The following is a 19,299-nucleotide window of genomic DNA, read 5'->3' as shown; positions in this document are numbered from 1 at the left end:
TTATGTTTTAGTTTGTGGTTATTCCCCCCTTTCCTGAGTCGCTGCATAATCCAATGACCATTCAAGTGATTCATGAAATGTATCTGTTGGCAAGTCAAAAAATTCAGATGTTAAAAAAGCGAGTGTGATATTAACCTTTAAACAAGGAAACTGTATTTTATTGGCAGCAGTCGGTTCCCATCTGTTTGCTTTGCTGGACAAAGGCATGGACAAGGTTTATAGTTTCCTGCGTTTGCTTTTAAATAAATAAAAACTACAGACCACTACTTTAGAATGACTGAATTGACCAAATAAGAAGCCACACGTTTAACTTCAAAGAGTAAGCTGTGATTTCAGCCGAATCCTTACAGGTTGTGGTCGAAACTGTGACTTTCTAGCCCTGACACTCTTACAGTAGATGCCACGTTTTCATTTCTTCATTCAGACATCTGCTATCTACAGTGAGAGGGCATGCATCCTGTCTGCTTTATCAGTCAGTGAAAGCGGGTGTGGCGAGGAAAAGTTCAAACAAAAGACCTCATCTTTAGGCCTAAGAAATGTCAATGTGACCTTAGTGTCAAGGAATTAACAAAAGAACAGTGTAACAATTGGAAAGATGAAATGCATTGTCCTCAAAATGTGTTTAATTTCTTGTTTGAAAGACCTCAAGTACAGAACAGAAACTCAAGAAAGAGCCTCATCAATATCTATTATTATGAACAGTGTATATGATTTAAGTCATTGGCAATTAAAACATGGTCACAACGTAGAAGAGAATAGTACAAAAAGTTGGTTTCATCAGGGGGAAAATGTTGAATTCCTGGACATTGAATTCAATAACAGTTGTGCGTATAATTGAATATTCTACAAAGGAACTAACAGACATTCAGGATGCGAACTCGAATAATACCAACACCGTTTCTTCATGATCCCACAGTACTGTATACAATGCTGGTGATGGTTTACAAAAATTCATACAAAGTCGACTCATGTAAACAAGTGCTATACGTCTTCTAACCAAAAAACTATTAATCTGATAAAGAAATATTATAAATAGTTTTGCAAATGTTTAAATATCTTAAAGTGGTATAAGCCTGTTAATCATTTGACTGGCGGAGAGGCACATGTATAGAAATGCTCACAACAAATAAGCGATCAGTAACAAGAGCTCATTTCCAACACTAGTTATCTGCAGGTAGTGTGGGTTGAGAGTGCTGACAGACGTAACATCTTCCTCATCAGACATGTGATGGGTGTTAGTACCGTGTGCTTATAAGTTACATCTGCACACTTTAACATGATACAGTGAGGAGCGATCAAAGTGACTCGGCTGAAAGGTTTCATTTCGTTTGGTCCAACGTCAGTGAAATGGTTTTCCTTTACATGTCCATGTCCTGATCGCTGACACTCTGGCGAAGGTATTCGTCGTACAGCTTTTTCTAGAGGGGAGAAAATAAGACAGTTAAAGCTCATTGCTGCCATTTCAGAAATATAATCCGTTTGTTCACCATGTAGGTTTAAAGAGACATATTATGCCATCAGGTTAATATTTGTATTTTGTGCCACTACTGTGACATGTCTCCATGCTTTAACGTTCAAAAAGGTCTTTATTTTTCTCATACTGCCTCTTTCCCCCCTTTGTCTGAAATCACAATTAAAATACGACAATTTCCTCGAAAACCTAAATATGTGCAGTATCTTAGAATATAAAAGTAAAAGTGCAGATTTAAAAGAGGTTGCATTGAACAGAAATGTGCAAAATATGATAAACGTCTGAGCTCTGTGAAGTGCCTACCCTCACTTGTGAACACACACATCTGGTTCCAGAACACACATTTATACACACTACAATAAGCAGTATTTTATTCCACTGTACAGTATTTAATTTTACATTGTGTTTTATTTTACCTGTAAAAAGTTTACTTATTTCTGCATTTACATGCATATTGTGTCATTGTGACATTGTGTATTTTCTTGCGCTATTTATACTTATTTGTATATCTTAAGTATATTGCATGTTGTAGGAGCCTGGGACTATTGTGACTATGACAATAAACCCTTTGATAATACACAGAGGAATATGCACGGTTTACAGAATGTAGGACTATGAGGAATGGCTCACATGATATGCCTCAATGTAACGCATTGCTTTATCATTTGAGTCTCACACATAGTGTTAATTTCGTCAGCTATTTTTTTATTTAGTTTTAGTCTTAGTCCTGTGTTAAATTTCCTTTTAGTTTTAGTCATATTTAGTCACCTCCATCCAGTTTTTATTTAGTCAAGTTTTAGTCGACTAAAAGTCTGAGCATTTTAGTCTACTTTTTGTCAATGAAAACTGTGGAGTATTTTTTAGTCATCAGATTATATAGAACATTTCAGTCAAACTAGTCTAGCCAAAACCAATAATTTGTCATTTTAGTCAAACTTATTTCAAAATAAGATTATATCTTATTCTTATTTGATGAAATACAGGTTGAATGATTAAGAAGCTTTGCAGAGAGTATCTGGTCAGGTTTGTGGTGTTTTTACCAGCTGTGTTATGGCCACATTGCTTCCCTTCCGGGGTATTCGGTTGACGCGACCACTGCTCCCAAGCCCTGTTGTTGCCATTTTATTTTCTGTTAAATAAGGTTAGTTAGACCATGAGTTAGACCCGTCTTCCTGACAGTTCAGTGTGCCGCTGCCCGGTGTAATTCAAAGGTACCGCCGCGCACAGCACAGACACACAGCTGCTGCCCTGCCGCAGCACCGGAAATGGAACTGCTGGGAGAAAAACTGACTATAAGAGATGTAACGTTATCTTTGATAATAATTCGTCTCCTCATTTTTCGTCAACGAAAGTAAAGAGAGATTTTGGCATAGTTTTTATTTAGTAAACTACATTTTCGTCTCGTCACTTTTCGTCAACGATATTGCATGATGATTTCGTTACAGTTATTGTTTACTGCCGTCGGTGCCGTCTCGTCATCGTCTCGTTTTAGTCATGGAAAAAAGGTTGTTGACGAACATATTTCGTCATAGTTTTAGTCAACGAAATTAACACTAACACACACACAGATATGATACCTTTTTGGTCTTGACCACCTCCTGAACGTACTCCAGCTTCTCCTGCAGCTGCCTCTTCTGTTTGCCGCTCATAGTTGGTTGAGTCCTGCAAAAGATTGAAAGGAATTTAATAAGTTATTTATTAACAAACAAACTGAAGTTGGAGAGAAAATGAAAGTCCCTTTTTCCCCTTATAAAAGGCAAAGTTGCAAGTCCAGGGGGAGACCAGTCACATGCAGAAGCTTAAAATAGATTACCCTCTGGATTCCACAGGGGGAAATTAAAGTGGACCAGCTGGAGCAAAACAGGGTTTGGATTGAACAGAGAAAAGTATGGACATAAAAAGACCTTGGATAGAAGGGTTCTATATACTATTGTACACAATGCAACTAACATAATTTCCATCGTTACTTATTATAATAATTGTTTTATTAATAATTAAAATGCATTGTGTCCAAAAGAAGTTAGAAAAGTTATATTTGAAACTTTAAAAAAAGGTTTTGGGTTTTTTTTACAACACAAGACAAAGAAAGGCAGTGACTGAAGCAGGGGGACATTTGGCAATTATTGCTTGAAAAAAATATTGAGTTTTAATATAAGTTTGCCAAGGTTTCAATGTGTTGATTGGAGAAAGCAGGATGGGAAGAAAAAAAAGGGGGTAGGTATTTTCATGAAATATTACAATGAATGAAAACCTTATAGTACGTATCAGTCTAGCGCCAGATTCAGCCCCATTGTTATCAGACGTTATTGTGGTACCTGAAGAAGTAGCGTGTGAAGATGAGCAGGAGGAAGGAGAGCAGCACCATCCCGCCCACGCCGTACAGCTGCTGCTCCACAGACAGCGTTTCGAACAGTTTCACAGCCGGAGCCTGTGGATCACGAGAGCCGCTACAAATCAGACTTTACTGTTTTACATGTAGACTGTGCAAGATAACACTGAAGCCTGCGCACTCACCAGGTAGAGAGAGAGGGTCTCGGTGGCCTCGGGGCCCAGGGCCGCCTCCAGCAGCTCCTTGGAGAGGATGCCCAGCACCAGTAGCGCCGCCAGGGCCAGAGGCACGCTGAAGCCCAGCAGCGTGAGGAAGCAGCTCTTACAGCGCGCACGCCGGTTACTGGCACTGACCTGCCTGAGAGGGGAGAGTCGACGTTATTCAATCAAAATGTAAAAATGTGCTTTTAATATGAAGGTTTTATTGGTATGATTGATGGTGATTTTATTTATTTAAGCTCTTTAAGCAACATTTCAAAAAATATTCTAATGTGAAGAGTCAAAGTGATTTTCTCTCCATAAAATAAATGATAGCCAACCGGAGAGTGTCCAACTGAGAAGAAATATAAATATATATTTTTTTAAAACAGCAGATAAAATATAACTAAGAACCAGACTCAAGTAATGTTACCTTTTTTATTTATGCAGGGGGAACTGTGATTGGTGATTATCTTATTTAAAGTGGACCTATCATGCTACATTTGAAACATATATTGTAGGGCCATACCTATATAAAAGTATATAAATATATATATTTTTTCAAAATACCAAACAGATCCTGCATTTTAGCCATGCCTCATTTCGCTCTATTTGCTCTTTCCAGCCCTGTTTTTGCAGGGGGCTAATTCTGTGAGCTGCAGCTGACCACGCCCCCCTGCAGGAGAGGGGAGTTGGCAGTTACTTTGGCATTAGGGCAGGGATATCTAGATACTTTCCAACGTTTGACATAATGAATTGTGCTACTATTAAAGCAAGCAATGATGTTTTCAAATCTGTAATCAAAAAGCTCCTCAAAAACACTATCGAAGCAGTTCCTGCCGTTGCTACGTTAGTTCAAACAGTAACAACGGACTATTTTTCTTAGCGGATGCATGTCAATTTAAATCAATACAACTATTTTTTAAATCAATAAAATCATTTTATAAATCCATAAAAGCATTTCAATTAATATTGGGAGTCATGTCGTTACTTTGTTGAGAATGTGGCCATGTAATAAGCGGGATAATGTGCACATTGCATAATGTGCCTTCATGCCGATCTAGATCCCTCCGCTTGGCGTCGGGCTCCTGATCGGCCTGTCGGTGTTCGTTTCCCCATAATGACCGCGGCGCTGCACATGATCCCTTACATATGATTATATAGAGTCATTATTCATTTGTTTTAAAGCAGGAGGCGCAAACGCATGCCTCGGGGAGGGAGAAAAAGAGCCACAGCGGAGGATAAACAGAAGGGCAACCATGGCAACCATGCAAGGGAAGCCTTCTTCGCTGCTTTTGTGGCAGACTACAGCGCCACTTACAGGCCTGGCATATGTACTACAGCGTCTCCAGCGCTTTCGAGCAACAATGGCCGGCCGTGGCCCAACCTCTCATTCCCCTGATAGGTGGAGAATTGACCAATAGCCGTAGCACCACCGTCCTGACGTCAGGACAGTGTTCAAATCTGGATCAGTCTGTATCAGATCCGTTGCAGCCCCTTTTTTTAGAAATTTGGGTATGGAGGAAAATAGAGAGGGTTGTGTTTTCTGACACTTGGTGAGTTCCCTGGAACACCGGGGACACATATCCATGTATAAAAGACGTACAAAAGTGCATTTTGCATGATAGGTCCCCTTTAAGTATGTTCATTTTAACTAGGGATGCTCCGATCGGCAATTTCGGAGCCGATCCGATCGAGTGGGGGGGGGCCTAAATGGAAGATTTAAACATCACTTTAAATCTTCCATTTAAAGTGATGTTTAAACTCAGTTAATGCTCATTCACTGGAGCTTCCACAAACAACAATCAACTTAATTATTACATTCAAATGATGTACATTATTCAAGTTTACATTCACTTTGGATAATAACACGGGAGAAATTAGCGGAAGCGCTCTCTTTTCCTCTCTCCTCCTCTCTCTCTCTCCTGACAGCCTGTCAGTATCTCATGCAGCTCACTGATCCAGTAATGAGTGACCCGACAATGAAGAATACATATATCTATAACTAGTTTAGCTTGTTCCAGAGGTAGATAAAATAGCTAAGTGTGTTAGGTCTAACTCTTGTGTGTTTCGTTCCGCTCACCTGTCCGGCGGGCGGAGCTGCAGGATTTCTGCTTCACACACACACGTTGCATTCCGCTATTTTACTGTCTTTTTCGGACACCTTAAAATAATGCCAGACCGGTGAAGCCATTTTGGCGAGCTTGTTTTGCCGCACACAGAGAAAAGTGTCATGTATTTCACGTCATGCGATCGGCACTCGCGATCGGCATGTTTAGAGAGCACCGATCGATCGGTAGAGAGTGAGTATCGGCCAATCTCGATCGGTGACCGATCAATCGGAGCATCCCTAATTTTAACTAAAAAGAGATGCTCACTAATTAAGATATAAGTCTTATCTGCAATACAAATGTGTAGTTTTAGTATGTTTCAGTGCCAAACAAGAGTTTTAAGCATATTTTAATGAAAATGGGGATAATCAAATTTGAATAATGAATGGCAGTTTTTTTCTCCAGGATTATCAAGAATGTTCATATGGTCCCATGCCTCGATACTAGGAGTTTATTCAACTGTAAATATACAATGAAGGTAGCCTCACCTCGGTCCTGCACGCAATAAAATACAATCCTGTTTAATTTTGTGTTCTTAATTGTTTACTGCTGCGACAATTCTGCATATTCGTTTTACCTAAACTATATTTCCTTCTGTAGCAGAAAGTGTTCCTACCTGTCGTTGCTGAGCGTGTCAGCGATGGCCTCGCTGATCACCTCGCAGTCCTTCTCCAGGGAGTTCAGAGTATTCTGGACCGTTTGGTTGATGGTTTTCTCGATGGTGCGACAAACATCCTCGATCTGGTTCACACAGCGACTCGGCTGAGAGCAGAAACAAAGACAGTTAGCAGCCGTCATTACGTTCACATTACGATCTCTTAAAATAATTGGAATTACATGGAAAAACAAGTTGAAGGAGCAAAAACATGAGCCTAAAAAGGGTGCAATCGTCTCGAGCTCTATGAAAATGCAACCCTTACCTTATTTGGATTAGGAATGTAGATTGTGGGCATGTCAAAACCGCACTTGTTGAGTCCAGGCCGCTTGCAGAGCTCCTGGACAATCTGCATCATTACTCTCTGCAACAGGCAGACAAAGAAAGAAGTCAGAGGGAGAGAGTTCTCAGTGAAACTCTGGTAAAAGGACAATATTATATGCAAGTGAATGTCCATGTTCTCTTCTCACACTTTAAAGCCTGCACTAGTAAAGACACTTAACAGCAGCTTCAAACCACCCACACACTTTACCATGAAGAGGACCTCATAGACTATTTTAGGTGATTATCCCTCAGTCTGACCACATCATGTTTTGTAACGTGTGGATACTACTTATTTAACTTCTACAAAATGGGTTGTACTAGATGAGTGCATTTTTCAAAAATCTAATAAAGATGATGCAAGCTTTTACGTGCATACCTGTCTGTCCGATTCCCCCCCGGCCTCGTCAGCCTTGCTCAGGTAGAAGTGCAGTCGGTCTCCATGTTTGTCATTCAGTTTCTCCACAATGTTGAGGCTGCGCTTGCACAGAGCCTGACCCATGGGGTCAAAGAAGACCAGGATCAGGTCACAGACATCACCTGAGAGGAACAGTGGGAATAAACATTGTTTACTGATTGTAATATAAGAATGTGATGCAATACACATTGATTGAATTGCGTCACATTCTTCTTCTTCATTAATTGAAAAGCATTAATGTCAAGAAGTGTGATGCCAAAAGAGAAAAGTTGTGAGTTATATTCTTTAAACGGTTTTGTGAAGCTTTTTAGACACAGTTTCATTATACTGTGACAATATAATTTCCCTGAAAGGAGATTACAAGACTTTTAACAGTTTGCTTTGAGTACATCTAAGTTTGCCTGCTAAGGAAGTGGTGAGAGACAGTTAACCTGGGGAAAGATGGCTAATCTCACACACACACACACACACACACACACACACACACACACACACACACACACACACACACACACACACACACACACACACAACACACACACACACACACACACACACACACACACACACACACACACACACACACACACACACACACACACACACACCACACACACACACACACACACACACACACACACACACACACACACACACACACACACACACCACACACACACACACACACACACACACACACACACACAACACCACACACACACACACACACACACACACACACACACACACACACACACACACACACACACACACACACACACACACACACACACACACACACACACACACACACACACACTTTTTAGGCCAATATTTCAATTTAAGGGGAAACAACAGAGTGAACAAATGTCACTTCTTTAATCTTGTATTATTTTATGATAATATGTAAGATAGCTGCTACTCACCCAGCCACATGATGACTTCGTCCACATCGAAGGGGTACTTCATATCACCGTCCACCAGCCCCGGTGAATCCACAAACGTCACCAGGCTGAAACGTTTCTGTCGCGACGTGCAGATCTCTGTGCTCAAGTACTCTGAAACACCTAGATACAAATTCAAGAAGATGGGTGAAAGCTGGTGGACAGCAGATGATGACATGTTTATTAACATTTGATACAGATCATTTAACACTGTCACAGTTTTTTTGTCTTGCTCCATCATGCTTATCATGTTATGTCACTTAATCTATGAAGTTCGGTTTGGTATAGTCGTGTCAGTCTAGTGATTCTGGGAGCTTGATTATTGTTTTTAAAGTTCAAGGGGTGCTGCCGGCCACGCACCAAGTTTTGTCTGCACTATGTTAAAGTGCATCATCAACAGGGACAGATAGTGATAAGAGCTGAAATCTCACCTTTGAACTCTTGCAGAGGCTTGAAATGTGGATACAGATGAAGGGTGGCATTTCCCTAAAGAAAAGCAGAACTGCATTAGTAGGGAATGTGAACCAGGTATCAGGACCTTAAGAAGAACGGAAATACTACATTGGAAATAGTTCCAAGTAATTAAAATGAAGAAATAAAAACTGCAATAAAACAGCAGATGTTGCAACATATTAAGCTATTTTACAATAAATTGTGCTTTTTTGTTTTTGTGCTGTTGTTGCACTCACTGTGAGAGATTCTCTCTTGCGCCCACTTGTAACAAAGCTGAAGCCTTGAGTCTCAATGGCCACTCCTGTGCGCTGGATGTGCTCTTCAACATACCTGACAAAAAAAAGACAAAACGAAACAGTCACGATTACAAAGCTGTGCCAAGGAGGGGTGTCCCAGAATGCAACAGAAACAAATAAAGCTGGACAGGCAGAGACTTAACTTGGAGTTCTATGTAGACCTGTTGCTTTAAATCTTTTCAACATGTGATTTTCTGATTCACGCTTTTCACGTTTCATTGGGTTGCATGCAAGTCATCACTTTGTTTGCTAAGCGTAGAGAAATGTGATTTTCTCTCTGTCAAACATATTCACCAGTTGATGAAGGAGCTTTTCCCAGCAGAGTGGTTGCCCATCAGCATCACAGTGATCTTTTTCCTGGGGGCCAGCAGCTTCACGCCAACAGTTTCGGCAACAGAGATCAACCCTGAAAAAATAACAGACTTTTGTCAAATCCAGGATGTATTCATCAAGTTAAACTGGAGCTATGACAGCTCTCAGGTCAAGAGCAAGACTGCTACAGGAGCTGGAGAAAGGCCCATCACACTTCAGCAGGAGTATTTGTATTTAGTGGATTTTAAACTAAGGATGGCATTTTAAAAATCTGATGCAATTCATTCATTCATTATTTTTCTGGGGACCCATCATTCCTTGCGTGGCCCCTGAATCACGCCCTGAGTGAACAGTCTCTAATGAACTGTCACCATTAAACTTAGCATGTTCAGAGCTAGCTAGCATACACTGCTAACCCGTTGTCATTTTGTAGCTGACTCTAATTGCCAGCTCTCCATACGTGGCTAATAAAACTAGCATTGGTTAGCTCGCGTGATGAGAATCAAATCCCACACTTCTTGCTTAATAGCTAGCTAACTGTTAGCCCCCTGTGTCAGGTTTAACGTCTCAACAAGTTAGCTAGCAAACCCTTGGTCAGCAAAACAGCTTGCTAGACTAACTTTATTCAAACATGTGTGAAAGTTGTAGCAATTTCCAGTGAGGTGATTGTTTGAGGCAAGAAAATATAGTCACCAACTCACCACTGGCTGGATCCGTGTACAGTTGATGACAGTCCCGCAAGATACGCTCATCGCAGGACACTCCGCCGGTTAGCGCCTCTGCGTTTGCAGCATTTCGGTTCTTGATTTTCCCAGACATTGTACCACGGGGAGGATGTCTCACTTCTGTATATAAATGTTGAAGTAAATTACTCTCTGTGCTAGCTATGAACAAAGCCGGTTACCCCTGTTTGAATCGCCCCGGTCTGCTCTGCTAACACACGGGGTTGAGACGTAAGCTTAGCCACGTCCTCAGATGGAATGGAACGGCTTTTGTCGCAAAGGCTTCTGGGTTATGTAGTTTACTCCATTGAATGTATGTAGCGTCAGTCCACCAACAGCCACATATGCTAACGAAACAAAAAACAGTATAAAACGCGAAAACAGGTTCGACACTTAATATTGTGTACATTCAAGCTCTGTTTAAGGGTATAACTATATTTGAAGAATTTACAAGACTGTCTGATGCACTTATGTCTACAGTAAATACATGTAGGCAGCTGTAAAAGATAAAGAACTACACACCACAAAGGCTGTCTTGAAATGAAATCCACATTACTGTACTGCCATGAGCCTAGCTGGAAACACTAATATTATTAATAAATGATGACACCAAGCAAATACAGTGTATGGTTTATATAAGTTTAAAAGACTGATTTGCCTCCCACCTTCTGTCTCACTGATTTGTTCTCACATAACTGCAGTAATGAGGCAGTATAGCTTGCTGTTGTCTGTGTGAGGACTGGAGTGGAGACTAACAGATTAATGTGTGGTTCAAGCAGTTCAAGGCCATTGAGGCAAACATCACACTCAATTTAGTAAATGATTGGAGATGTAACAACCCATCGCACAGAAGTAGTCTTTAGAGAGTGCTTGGGCCTGCATCCAATAGCAGACCCAATGCACACAGCAGACGGCAAGCAACTCATCAGTATACAAACACAAGGAGCAATGAACAAATATTTGACCAATGAAATGTATTTTTTATATATTTTATTCGGCCATTAAATGGGAAGAAAAACACATTAGACATTGAGGAAGATCTCTTAAAATCAAACACAAATCAAATAATTTGTATTAATAATAGTGCATCAGATCTCAAGATTTGCATAAATATTAAAGATGAATGCTCCAAATGCAACAACTTCTTAGATACATATATTTTATGGCTAAAAATGAACAAATCCACCCAATCATTCTTACTGATTTACAATTTCAAGTGAGTCAAATGAAAAAACAATAAACAGACTTTCAGTGCATGTTTAGTAAGTCGACACTTATGGGTATATTTTCACATCAAAGCATACAGACATTACAATAAGAAAGGCTTTATGTATAACACTGAAACTAATTTCACATTCTGCAGAGAAGACAAAATCAAATCATTGCCCTGCACCCAAACTCCTGTTATTTTCTCCAGGGAACACACTGACTGTGGATGATTACTTCATATTACCCCCGTTCAAAAATCAGAGCTACCCCTTCAATAACGTTTTTGTAGTAATAGTTCCCTTTCAGCCACAAGTGCCTCATTGGCCTCCTCACTAGTTTTTTTTTCTAGCATACATAACATTCATATCAGATCTCAAATCTGTTAATTAGTCGGAAGACAAATATGTTTTACTGCAAAGACTTGGTTGTCTGTTGCTGGCTGTTATTTGATGACAGAAGGGTCCCAGTGTTAGTGTTTTTATCATGAATGCTAACAGCCTCTTCTTGCGTAATTCTGCATCCCTGCCTCCTCACAAAGTACGCCCAGCAGTGAGATGACACGTACTGATGTGAACATTTTGGAAAAGGCAGGCTGTTATGTGTGAAATGGCCTTTGCTTCCACCATCTGTTATCACTTCTTAAAACATGTTTGTCTCCTAGCTTCAGCCGGCGTGTAGTTCAGTGACTTGCTCCAGCACATTTTCATATTCCATTCACGTCTAAAGATCAAAGTCAGGGTACACTTTTTCAATTTGATTGCCCTCCCTTATCACACTTAAATTAATGTAGTATGTGTTATGTTCAGCAGCTCTTTGTGTTTGTTCTTACATGATCACATTGGGCTAATGTGATCCTTTCTAACATTGAATACATTAGCATAATTAGTGCCAGTAGAAATAATCTGGTTTGCCACTCAGCAGCATCTTGCATTTTACAGTCTCATATAAAGCTTCTTCCAAACAATTACGTGAATGTTTAAAAATGAATCTCAATTTTCTTCTTTTCAAGGATAAAAGTCAAACAACATAACTATGGGCTGAGCTTTTCTCCCTTATTAGACTATAACACACATTGTACGTGATAGAGAGGTCCCTCCCCTTAGCCTAAGTGGTTGACCAATCACAACAGAACCGGTAAGCTAACCAATAAGAGCAGACTGGGCTCTGGTGTCCGACAGAGGGTGAAAAGAGGTGCTGCAGCAAAGGCAGTATGACAAAAATAGAGCTTTTTGAACATTAAAGCATGGAAACATGTCACAGTGCAGGCACAAAATACAAATATGAAACCTGAAAATAGCATAATAGGGCCCCTTTAACCTGTTTGTTTCATTCATTTAATAGATTCTGCAGTCACAATGTATCATTCATTAGTGGGCATACATATGAATGTCAAACTAGAGATGCATATAACGTTTTTTTGCTTCATCGTGGTGTCAGAGTAGAGTCCGTCGTCCTTGGTTACCAGTGAGCTTTCCTCTCTTTGGCAACCAGCTCCAGGAAATGGGAATGACTTGCGTAGAGCGGGAAGGACGAGTCAACATCAACCCACTGGACTTCTCCTGCGTCATCACCAGCTTGCAGCAGCAGCTCGCTCACACTGTTGCCTACGGTAACAACAAAGATGTCATCATGGCCCTAAAAAAAACCTGTTTGTTGCCACCAGAGAAAATATCTCAAGAAAAATGTTTGGATAATTAAGACGAGAAACTAAAGGCAAAAACATTCAAATTCCACATTTACGTGTCTTTTTATTACTCTTGGTCTATTTGCGTCAATAGATTTCTCCTATAACCTCCAAGGGTATTTAAAAAAATGGAGTAATACTAATTCCCTATGTTAACAAGAACCTGGCTTTATCCAATGTCTGTATTTAACTTAGGGAACGTCAAGTATGCAATTAGTAGTCGTAAAATAATCCATCATTTGCCTTTTTAAACAAAATATTATAGCAATTTAAAAAATAAATGTTTCGTAATATTTATACCTGAGTCATCATGGAAGTTAACAGCAACTGTCTCAATCCAAGCATTGTCAGTGTTTCTAGGATCATCTACATAGCCTTTATAAACCTGTAGACAAAAAATAAACTGTTGACTAAAAGGTGGCAGAAAACAAGTAATAGAGAGAGAGAGTGGGAGGCTTTTCCTGACCTGAAACCCTGGTGATTTGAAGAGTTTGGAGATGCGATCACGGATTTTTGCTTTCTCTGCTGGTGTGATGACCAATGAATTCAAAGCTTCTTCTGAGAACTCTCTCTGCAGCGTGATAGAGACCTGCTCCCCGGCGTCTACCATCCCCTACAAAACAAACATATAAATACACAGCCAAGTCACAAGACAGTGACAACATATACACCCTAAACCACTCAACACCATCAATGTCTTGGCTTTTAACTTTTTGGAAGAGGGAGAAATATAAAGCCACTAACCCCAGGAATGGCCCACTCCCCGCAGTCTTTCCTCTTGATGGACACAAACTGCAGGACAGGTCGCTTTGACACTGAGTGAAGTGTCTTTCCTCCTTTGGCATCTACTTTCCATCTTACAAACAAAAAATGAGGATTTTATCTTAAAATATGAAAGAAAGTGTTTTGTTTCCTGGCAAATGAACAACTCTTTTTTTTTTATAAGAAGACAGAAAACGGTTCTAGTGATATCGTGTTTGTGAAGAACCTTAAATTGCTTGGCTGTTCGTAGTGAGGTATTTAATGCATTTTCACAATTTGAATAATTATTTATGTTACTAAATTGAGTACTGAGCTGTGTTATAAGTATCAGGGTAATATCAATATGCAAAGTAAAGACAAAGTTACCTTGTGACAATGGGATCTGCAGCATGATTGGGTCCCCATCGTCCCAGCAATCCTCTGCCTGTCACCCCTGTGCGTCCACAGGGATTTCTACAAGAATACAATTAGATCATTCATTTACAAGCAAATACAAAAATATTTTACAAACACAAAAACCTCTTTAGTAACGAGAGCACACAGCATTGTTGTAGGCCGTACAATTAAAAACATTACTTTTAGAAAACGAGCTCATCCATATACGTCTATCCATTACTATAAAAGCTGTAAGGGACTGGGAGGCAGAGTAGTGGGAGGCACCATTCCCAATAGGTGGATCCACCCGCTTCCAATTAACAGTATTGGGAGCAGGTGTGGAGACTAGTGATGGTGAGATGAAGCCTTATGAAGCTTTGAAACTTTCCAGCCAATTGGTTCGCAAAAGGGTTCATCTCATGAGGCTTCATCATGGGCTTCATTTGAACACAAACCCCCTGTTGGTCAAAGTGTGTAAAACAGGCAGATTGGACATCTCAACAGTGTGCTCCATCATCTCATACCGAGTTCCCATTGAGTAAAGCCTTAGAATAACTCTAAACAACGAACATTAAATCATATTTTCATGTTAACAATATTGTATTTATTCCAGTTTAATGATTGTGATTGAAAAGCCTAAGGAGGCTGGTAAACATTGCAAAGAGGGATTTGTATTCCTTAATAATATTCGTAAACTTAACCATGTTGTAGCCTGAGAAAGGCTAAACCATATCAAAGTATACATTTATTAACTACATTATCTCATTTAGCTGTAGCTTTTATAAACAACAAAAAATACGTATTGTTCAGTCGTTGAACCAGGGACCCTGCGGTCGTGAGTCAACTGCTTTCCAGCTGAGCCACAGCACACACACTAAAGCTCCCTGAAAACACTGCAACATATTTATTCCTGTATTTATTTGTTCATGTTTTTATTCCTACATTTATTTATGCTTGTATCTATTTATACTTATGACATGTTCCGACCTCTATATAAGTGAGGGTCTGAGCTCTCTTGATTCCATCGTGTCACCGGGCCCGGGTACAGGAGGGGTAATATGGTTCTTATTATACATCCATGGGTATTATGAGCGTTGTGGTTCAACGGTTCAACCGATCTGAATCGCTTCGTGAAGCAGTCACGTGGTATCGACAGGCAGCGAGGCTTCGTTTGTCATCGATGACGTCACTGGCCCAAAACGATACAAGCCTCGATACATGCTTCACAAAAAGCTTTGGGGATTACTCGACACACGCTCCGAAGCCTCGGCGCAATACGTAACATCACTAGTGGAGACCTCACACCTGGTGCTAATCACTCCCTCAAGGGAGACAAAAGCACCCAGAGCTGCTCAGTTGTGTGTGGCACATGGAGGGAGCAGGAGACTCCCAGCGTGAGGAAACATTTTGTAAGCTGGTAAGTCGGTTAGCGGCCCGGCTATGTTAGCCTTTGTATAGTTAAAGGTATTTTTGAGTTTAACAGCAATAAAGCCTCTTTTTTGGACTTGAACACTGCCTCTGTCGTGATTGCTACAACTTTTCTCTTTATCTGCCCAGTCCTGTTACAAAGCTTAATCGATGTCTTGACATTAACAATTAATGAAATGGCTAAGGAAATGTGAAAGGGCTCTGTGGAGCTATCCTTCATTACATTACATGACATTACATTTAGCTGACGCTTTTATCCAAAGCGACTTACAATAGTGCGTTCGACCAACAAAATACAAACTTGAAGAAAACAGAATCATATAAGTACATCAGGTTTCATAGAGACAAAACATTGTAAGTGATACTCAACTGGCTTTAGATAAGCAAGTCCTTTATTAGTATATAAGTTCTTTGTTAGTAATTTTATCGCTCGAAGTGGAGTCGAAAGAGAGGAGTTTTCAGTCTGCGCCGGAAGATGTGTAAGCTTTCTGCTGTCCTGATGTCAATGGGGAGCTCATTCCACCATTTTGGAGCCAGGATAGCAAACCCACGTGTTTTTGCTGATGGGAACTTGGGTCCCCCTTGGGTCCCCCTCCCCTCGCAGTGCGGGTGCAGCGAGCCGTTTGGCTGATGCAGAGCGGAGTGCACGTGCTGGGGTGTACAGTTTAACCATGTCCTGGATGTAGGAAGGGCCAGATCCATTCACAGCATGGTACACTAGTACCAGTGGATTCTAGCAGTTACCGGAAGCCAGTGAAGGGAGCGGAGGAGCGGCGTGGTGTGGGAGAATGTAGGAAGGTTGAAGACCAGACGAGCCGCTGCATTCTGGATGAGCTGCAGAGGTCGGATGGCACATGCAGGTAGACCAGCCAGGAGGGAGTTGCAGTAGTCTAGGCGTGAGATGACGAGAGCCTGGACCAGAAGCTGCGTTGTTTTCTGGGTCAGGAGGGGACGTATCCTCCTGATGTTGTAAAGAGTGTATCTGCAGCAGCGGGTTGTAGCAGCGATGTTTGCGGTGAAGGACAGTTTGTTATCTAGGGTCACACCCAGATTCCTTGCAGTCTGAGTCCTTGCTAACATATTAGCCTTAGATATAAATGATTTGACAAATAAACATAGGTAACATTAAGCTGTCTTTGGCTCTTTTCTGCTGCAATTTCCCCTCCGTGGGACTAATAAAGGTATTCTGATTCTGATTCACAACTAATTATTTTACTGTGACTTTCTTTTAGATTCTACTCTCTACCCTTCAAGGCCTGGAAAGCACCATATACTGATGTGACTTTGACTTTTGACTTTGAAGTACCTGTTTTCGAGCTAAACCAATCCAACAAAACTATTTCTCTTGGTATAACTTACAGTGGCTTTTGCTTTTCCATTTTGTAGCTGCCCTCAAAGCTTGTCCTGTCCACAGCACCGTCCACAGTGTTGAACTTAGGAGAGAAAGAGCTGCAGAAACAAGGAAATGTCATAAAAACAGGCATGAATAACTCCAGCTGATCTTCAAAAACAAACAGTGTTTACAGTCAGAATGCCTCACAACAGCCAATTTATGTAACATTAATTGAAATGTGTTGCTCACCCAATCTCAGGATCGGCCCATACTGGCTTCTTTTCCACTAAAGGGTCGGTGTAGCTGAGGGGTTTATACTGCGGCCAGTTCTGACTCCAGCCCACCTTGTCATCAGGCACGAGGAAGCGGTTGATTTTGGACCCTGGATACTGGGGGTATCTGGACTTGACGTGGGGCGCTGATGAAGACGACATTGTCTGGACACCAGTCGTGTAAAGGTTACAGAAACTGGTACTTATTGGTCCCAATGTCTGACTGGTCCTGAAATTGTGAGAATACGAGCAAGAGATGGAAGGCCTGCAGGGGATGAAACATGAGACATAGAAATCCTTTTAGCAATAACCTCACTCTGACTTCCCTGAAGCAGCTTGATACCAGTACACACATGCACTTATTGTGCTCCTGGCAAACAATGGAAACCCTAAAGTGCTAAATCCTATCATGGCAACAGGGTGATATCCGGCAGTGGCTCAGTCAGTAGGGGCTTGGACTGTGAGCCGTAGGGTCGCCGGTTCAAGTCCCCGACCAGACTTAAAATATGGAGTGTGGACTTCTACTTGGAGAGGTCCCAGTTCACCTCCTGCCCTGCCGTGGTGCCCTTGAGCAAGGCACCGGACACCGCCCTTCCTCACTCCCATTGCTCCCCGGGCGCTGTACAATAGCTGCCCACTGCTCCTAGTACTAGACTCCTGGCACTAGGATGGGTTAAAAGCAGAGAACACATTTCACTGTGTGTGCTGTGTGCTCTTCATGTGTGACCATTACGGAGGGTTTCATCCCTCCCAATTCTATTCTATATAGATCTTCTTTTCAGCCAGGTAAAAGTTAAATTGAGATTATAATGAATTTTAGACTGAGAGCTACTTTTATAGTTTGAATAACACATTTTTCCTAAGCATTGATGATTTACTGTACATTTAGTTCCTTATTTTTTGACATAACATTTACTTAAAATAAATATGAAATGGAAATACATCTTGTTTGTTAGCAACGTTTATATAAAGCACAGTTCATACTTCGATCATGTGACCTGGGATTGAGCAAGGACAGAAATAGGTACTGCAGCATACTCTTGATTACAATGCTCTCTAAAATTCTAAAACTGTCAAATTCGCACAGGTTCTAGTTGAGTCTTTACAACTAACGTTACTGTACCTAGCTCCGGGGGTGCAGACGGTGTACGGGAGTCCGAACAGAGTGAGTGCTAGACGAATCCGACCGATCCAGTCACGTCGCAGGAGGGAATGTATCATTCCTCGGAGAAAATAAATCGATATTCTCAAATCAACTAGAGTACAACATGCATGAAGCACCGAGTAACCAACCAGGAAGTGCACCACCCGACGCGGTGACGTCAGCAAAGAGGAGCGGCTACGGCAGGCGCACTCGTTTCCATGGTGATAAGTGTCAAGTATTTATTATCTAACAAATAAACAAGGGTAAAAAATAAAATAGATGATTGAAATGTATGTGCACCTGATTTGTAAATAATTAATAAAAAAACGAATACATGTCTTTGTGAATGGGTTTAACATGTGTGTATTAGGTTGAAGGATAATCATATCGAAATGGTCACCAATTTTCGACAAATCTAAGCACTAAGATAACAATATGCAACACATTTACATATTTGTTTTATGATTGGAGAATCTCAATCATTTGGAAAAGATAATGTACAAACCTAGCCATTAAGAAGACAACTACAATGATAACACCATATTTTCTTATATATTGGAATGAATATGTCTTGAACGAAAGGCTATAAAATAAATATATGTTCATGTACAGGCAACTATAACAATCGTATCCTGTGATATGCAGGGAATTCCTTGAAAATGCAAACAAAAAAGACTGTTAGATACTCTTAATGGATGGTCTATGAAGGTGGATTGACACAAAAGAACCGATACAATAAACATTCGATCAGAAAGTGTTTTATTCTTGTCACAACAGGCAGCATGCAACATATTTCGGCACGCCCACTCGTGGCTGCTGCTGCATGTTTATTTTGCAGACTGCGCTTGTTTCACTGTCACAAA

General features: G+C 40.8%; 2 protein-coding genes across 2 annotated transcripts; both read right to left on the bottom strand.

The window, feature by feature from the left end:
* Positions 1-601: 601 nt before the first annotated feature.
* On the bottom strand, positions 602-10,489 carry si:ch211-11k18.4. The gene is made up of 12 exons (XM_034212918.1): positions 10,209-10,489; positions 9,490-9,601; positions 9,136-9,229; positions 8,878-8,932; positions 8,429-8,569; positions 7,464-7,624; positions 7,029-7,127; positions 6,725-6,870; positions 3,986-4,157; positions 3,787-3,899; positions 3,049-3,133; positions 602-1,418 (listed from the first exon to the last, which is right to left on the bottom strand). Exons 1-12 carry the CDS (start codon positions 10,324-10,326, stop codon positions 1,359-1,361), a joined length of 1,356 nt encoding a protein of 451 aa, XP_034068809.1. The 5' UTR covers positions 10,327-10,489; the 3' UTR covers positions 602-1,358.
* A 2,260-nt stretch (positions 10,490-12,749) lies between these two features.
* On the bottom strand, positions 12,750-18,605 carry nudt9 (nudix (nucleoside diphosphate linked moiety X)-type motif 9). The gene is made up of 8 exons (XM_034212904.1): positions 18,425-18,605; positions 17,270-17,560; positions 17,047-17,136; positions 14,251-14,337; positions 13,867-13,978; positions 13,589-13,735; positions 13,423-13,507; positions 12,750-13,042 (listed from the first exon to the last, which is right to left on the bottom strand). Exons 1-8 carry the CDS (start codon positions 18,511-18,513, stop codon positions 12,897-12,899), a joined length of 1,047 nt encoding a protein of 348 aa, XP_034068795.1. The 5' UTR covers positions 18,514-18,605; the 3' UTR covers positions 12,750-12,896.
* Between the last annotated feature and the right edge of the window lie 694 nt (positions 18,606-19,299).

Source organism: Gymnodraco acuticeps, unplaced genomic scaffold (assembly GCF_902827175.1).
Source record: "Gymnodraco acuticeps unplaced genomic scaffold, fGymAcu1.1, whole genome shotgun sequence".
NCBI lineage: Eukaryota > Metazoa > Chordata > Actinopteri > Perciformes > Bathydraconidae > Gymnodraco > Gymnodraco acuticeps.
This window is presented reverse-complemented; position numbering and strand designations above follow the sequence as displayed.

What these genes read in the sequence shown, in the direction of transcription:
- si:ch211-11k18.4 (XM_034212918.1), bottom strand. Translation starts at nt 10,326, where the DNA reads ATGTCTGGGAAAATCAAGAACCGAAATGCTGCAAACGCAGAGGCGCTA. An exon ending in GTACACGGATCCAGCCAGTG is followed by an intron (nt 9,602 to 10,208) that starts GTGAGTTGGTGA and finishes TTATTTTTTCAG; the next exon opens with GGTTGATCTCTGTTGCCGAA. An exon ending in GCCTCTGCAAGAGTTCAAAG is followed by an intron (nt 8,570 to 8,877) that starts GTGAGATTTCAG and finishes ATTTGTATCTAG; the next exon opens with GTGTTTCAGAGTACTTGAGC.
- nudt9 (XM_034212904.1), bottom strand. Translation starts at nt 18,513, where the DNA reads ATGATACATTCCCTCCTGCGACGTGACTGGATCGGTCGGATTCGTCTA. An exon ending in TGGGCCGATCCTGAGATTGG is followed by an intron (nt 17,137 to 17,269) that starts GTGAGCAACACA and finishes TTGTTTCTGCAG; the next exon opens with CTCTTTCTCTCCTAAGTTCA. An exon ending in TAACTTCCATGATGACTCAG is followed by an intron (nt 13,043 to 13,422) that starts GTATAAATATTA and finishes TTGTTACCGTAG; the next exon opens with GCAACAGTGTGAGCGAGCTG.